Genomic DNA, 5414 nt, shown 5'->3' on the forward strand with positions numbered 1-5414 from the left:
CCGCCCTTAATGAGTGTAGGGTTACTCGGAAGGGTGTTTAAAAAAAATATATTATTATTATTATTATTTAATTTTTCCTTTTCCCCTTTTGAATCACAAAGTTTTATGGATTTATATTAGAGTCCCGTTGGGGTCGGTAATGCAACATTGGATGCCAACCGCCGTTAAACCCCAAAGAAGAAGAAGAAGAAGACGAATACGACGTCATCGATCTGATGCCAGTACAACCGTGGTCAAAATGTAAACATCAGAACACATCGGAAGGAAAATCAGACTATATGGTCAGAGTTATTAAAAGCAGCCAGGTATATTGTAAATGCATATCTAGACAATTTATAGTCGCTTTCTAGATCGGCATAGTCAGAGCCATATAGTTGCAGCTTGGTCCACATGGATAGCTAGGTAAGCACATGCTGATCTTGCTACGCTAACGTTTAGCTGCTTTGTACACCGCTATCGAGATATATCTGTTGTAGTGTTTATTTTATACTGTAAAATAGGGTTTATAATCCCAACTTTCTACACGTTCAAACTGTGAATGTGTATTTCCAGGATCTGTAAATCGATTGAATTGATTTGGGTCCCCTACACAACGTGAATAGAATAGCTAGCTAAGCTAAGTAGCCAGCTAACTAGCTAGACAGCTAACAGATGCGATGGCCACGTTCCAGGCTACTTTGTAGACGGCTGCCAGATCTTACAATACCTGGTGACGTGTTTTAAATATCAGCTAATAATTACATGAAATTACAGATGCGAGTGTTTTGACATGGTACTCTAAAGTCCTGCCATTGACTGCATTGTTGTTGTTGCCACACAAGCAGGAAAATATGAATCCACTCAGTTCAGAGAAGGAAACGTTGATTGATGAAATCGAACAGAGTTTATTTACTCTAACCGTGGACAATTTACGTTACCTGTGTGAACGTCATAGACAAGATGGCAAAGATGGATCTGAAAATAAAGGGATGAATCATCGCTTATTAAGGCGTAAAATCATGGAGGAAATGTGGGACAATACGGATTCAATGAAATCGGAGGAGCAGGGAATGTCTTGGTTAGTCCAACTGAAAGAGGACATCAGGAGGATACTAAAGGATGCTAGCGGTGCCCCCATGAGTCCCAGCCAAGCCGATGATGATGATGCTGTAGACTGTGACGAAGAATGCGAAGAGGAGGACAGTGATTGGTTGCCTAGTAATGGACTGAAGGTGGAACACTTGAGTTACAGCCAATCCGATGATGACGCTGCACACTGCGACAAAGACTGGGATGTGGAGGAAAAGGATTGGTTGGCTAGCGATGGCCTGGGGGCGGAGTCAGCTCCAGAGAGGTGCACACCAGAGCAGAAAGTGAGAGGCGTGAGTATTTATTTTCCCAGTCAGAAAATGATTTCTTGACCTCCTTCTATAAATGCATTGGAGAAGATTCAAGGTTCTTCCTCTTGGAATTTCTCCTCCAATGTATTTTAAAAAGGAGTCAAAGTAATCAAGAATGAGAGGAATCAAGGAAAGACTTTTGAGATCACATTTTGAGACTTCAAACGTCCTTGACAGGTAGGAGAGTATTTCCCAGTCTGATTCATTCTGTCTCTATTTCTGTAATGTCCAGGACAAGCCTCCTCCACCCCCCTCCAGCCTCCCAGAGTCCCCGGGTCCTGCCTCTCCCGGTAGTGCTTTACTGTGGGGTCTGAAGACAGTGTCTGTGCGGCTGGTCGACTGCAGGAAAACACCGGGGCAGAGTGGCCATATAATACACAAGACAACACAGACAGGAGAGAAACCCCACAGCTCGTCTAATGCTGGACAACACAAAACCCTCTCAGGAGACAGGCCTAGCTCCCATATCTGTGATCACTGTGGGAAGAATTTTACCACAGCAAGACGTCTACAACTACACATACAGTACCTGAAGAGATCCAGTGATACCATCACTGCAGAGAAACCACACGTGTGCTCTGAATGCGGAAAGGGATTCTCTCAGGCCTACAGTCTTAAGATACATTGGAGAACTCATACTGGGGAGAAACCGTACGTTTGTCATCAGTGTGGGAAGGGTTTCACTGAATCTGGAACCTTAAAGAGACACATCAGAACTCACACAGGTGAGAAACCGTTCCACTGCCCTCGTTGTGGGAAGGACTTTATTGAATCTGGGGGCTTGAAGAAACACATCAAAAGAGCTCACCCAGGAGAGGAGGTTGTTGTGAAGAGCCTGGTCCCTCAGAAGAGCGTCCATACCGGAGAGAAACCTTACGATTTCTCCTCTGACGACTGTGGGATGAGCTTCGCTACCTCACGCGAACAGAGACTACATCAGAGAAAACACACAAGAGTGAAGCTTCGCAGCACGCCTAATGCTAAGCAACACAAGGAACAGCTCTCAGGAGATGGTTCCCATATCTGTGATCACTGTGGGAAGAATTTTACCACAGCAAGAAGTCTAAAACTACACTTACAGTACCTGAAGAGATACAGAGCTAACTTGACTGGAGAGAAACCACACGTGTGCTCTACGTGCGGAAAGGGATTCAGTGAGGCTGGCAGTCTTAAGAGACACCTGAGAACTCATACTGGGGAGAAACCCTACGTCTGCCATCATTGTGGGAAGGACTACAATGATTCTGGAAACTTACAGAAACACATCAGAACCCATACAGGTGAGAAACCTTACCACTGCTCGGATTGTGGGAAGAATTTCCGTGTAAAAATAAGCCTTAAACATCACCAGGAAATTGTTCACACAGAACACCCTCACCGCTGTGGTCAATGTAAGAAGAGCTTCATAACTGCAGAAAGACTGGAATCACACATAAAAACACGACACCCGCCAAATGATCCTCTGAAGAACCCACATGTGTGCTCTGAATGTGGAAGGGGATTCAGATATGCCGACAATCTTAAAATACACCTGAGAATCCATACTGGGGAGAAACCGTACGTCTGCCCTCGTTGTGGGAAGGATTTTACTCAATCTGGACTCTTAAAGAGACACATGAGAACTCACACTGGAGAGAAACCCTACCACTGCTCGGTGTGCGGGATGAAGTTTCGTCACACAATCTCGCTAAAGCAGCACCACCTGAAGAACCACAAGGGGGAGACACTGGGTCCCATCCGTATGCACCAAGGCCCTCTTCCATGCCTCCACTGCGGGGAGAAGTTCTCTACCAAGGCTCTTCTAAAGGATCACCTGCAGAAGACCCACAACAGTCGTGTCCACTGCCTACAGTGCAACAAGACCTTCTCCACTAAACGTAACTTACTAGTCCACCAGAGGAAACACACTGGAGAGAGGCCTTACCTTTGCCCTCAGTGTGGGAAGAGTTTCTCTCTGACAGGGAGTTTAAAACTTCATCTCCGGATTCATGCTGGTGAAAAGCCTTACCGCTGTACTTACTGTGACAAGAGATTCACAAGTAAGAGCCACTGCAATCTACACCTGCGAATCCACACTGGAGAGAAGCCGTACCAATGCCCTGACTGCGGGAGGAGGTTTCGTGACGGGAATGTCCTGAAAAACCACCGGCGGACCCACACAGGAGAGAAACCGTTCCAGTGCCGCATGTGCGATAAAGCCTTTGCCCAGTTGAGCAGTCTGAAGAAACATCAGGACACACACAGGCTAACTCAGCCTGTCTCTGTCCCAAGACTCCCTAATCCCTACCCACCACACAATCAGCATGTACCTTATCCCTACCCACCACAGACTCAATGGTAACCAGGTTTACACCTGTCCAATTCCTTATAGATCTGTTTACTACTTCAAGGAAAGAAGATGGGAAGGATGTGTTTTTTTAGGGGGGTATAATTGATGTTTTTGTTGTTTTTAATTGAGACAGGTTAGAAGTAGAGGGGGAGGCAGATGAGGAGGGGAGACAGATGAGGAGGGGAGGCAGATGAGGAGGGGAGACAGATGAGGAGGGGAGACAGATGAGGAGGGGAGACAGATGAGGAGGGGAGGCAGATGAGGAGGGGAGACAGATGAGGAGGGGAGACAGATGAGGAGGGGAGACAGATGAGGAGGGAAGAGAGATGAGGAGGGGAGACTGATGAGGAGGGAAGAGAGATGAGGAGGGGAGACTGATGAGGAGGGAAGACAGATGAGGAGGGAAGACAGATGAGGAGGGGAGACAGATGAGGAGGGGAGACAGATGAGGAGGGGAGACAGATGAGGAGGGAAGACAGATGAGGAGGGGAGACAGATGAGGAGGGAAGACAGTGTATATCATTATCACATCAATTCAGGGTCATTTATCTGGATATGGAGTTTTGTGACCATATCGCCCAGCTCTACTTTGCATCTCTAAAGTATTGGAACAGAACCCTGGAACAGAACCCTGGAAAAGAACCCTAGATTCCCCCCATCCAAACCCACTATCTACCACGCCCCCTTGGCCCTCACCTTTCCATGTTCACAGATCTAGGGAGGGATTTGGGACCAGATTGACTGACGGTGAAAAAGACAAACAGATGGAAATAGAACTCTACAACTGAAAAAAAAAAAAAAGGAAATGCAATTGAGATTCTCCCAGAGTGCAAAGTGCACACTTCGGGAGAAGGGTGGCGAATCGGGACACAGCCTATGAAGTAGAACTCGATACAACTGACTTCCTCTCACTGGACCATTGGACAAAGTATTGGATCAGGTGTGTCCTGATTTCTGGTTTTGAAAGGCTTGTCAGCAAACATTCTAAATGACTCATGTGGGTAGAATTCCATGGTGTTGTTTCCTGTATATATAACCTGGAAAGGTATTGCACTTTGTCTGTCTCAAACATCAATTATTATACTCTGCTCACATTCTAGCCTAGGAGTTTTTGTAATAACAGTTGATAATTAAATCAAATCAAATTGTATATGTCACAAACCCAGTTTACAGCGGGTATAAAAGATGCAGTGAGGTGAATGCTCCATCTCCCTCAACACTGCAGTACATATTAACAATAAGAGTCAAGTCATCAATAACATAAACTCAACAACAAAAATAAATGTCCTCTCACTGTCAACTGCGTTTATTTCCAGCAAACTTAACATGTGTAAATATTTGTATGAACAAAAGATTCAACAACTGAGACATAAACTGAACAAGTTCCACAGACATGTGACTAACAGAAATTGAAAAATGTGTCCCTGAACAAAGGGGGGAGGGGGGGGTCAAAATCAAAAGTAACAGTCAGTATCTGGTGTGGCCACCAGCTGCATTAAGTACTGCAGTGCATCTCCTCCTCATGGACTGCACCAGATTAGCCAGTTCTTGCTGTGAGATGTTACACCACTCTTCCACCAAGGCACCAGCAAGTTCCTGGACATTTCTGGGGGAATGGCCCTAGCCTTCACCCTCCATTCCAACAGGTCCCAGACGTGCTCAATGGGATTGAGATCCGGGCTCTTCGCTGGCCATGGCAGAACACT

The 5414-nt window shown here is 45.9% G+C and overlaps 1 protein-coding gene across 1 annotated transcript; it reads left to right on the top strand.

Moving 5' to 3' along the window:
- Window positions 1-1028: 1028 nt before the first annotated feature.
- LOC311126670 (uncharacterized protein) lies at window positions 1029-4928 on the top strand (the record flags this gene model as incomplete). The annotated part of the gene is made up of 3 exons (XM_084200662.1): window positions 1029-1361; window positions 1612-3716; window positions 4248-4928. The coding sequence occupies 3 exons, from the start codon at window positions 1029-1031 to the stop codon at window positions 4354-4356; spliced, it is 2547 nt and encodes an 848-aa protein (XP_084056788.1). The 3' UTR covers window positions 4357-4928.
- Between the last annotated feature and the right edge of the window lie 486 nt (window positions 4929-5414).

The sequence above is a fragment of the Coregonus lavaretus genome (genome assembly GCF_964263955.1).
Source record: "Coregonus lavaretus genome assembly, contig: HAP1_SCAFFOLD_514, whole genome shotgun sequence".
Classification (NCBI taxonomy): domain Eukaryota; kingdom Metazoa; phylum Chordata; class Actinopteri; order Salmoniformes; family Salmonidae; genus Coregonus; species Coregonus lavaretus.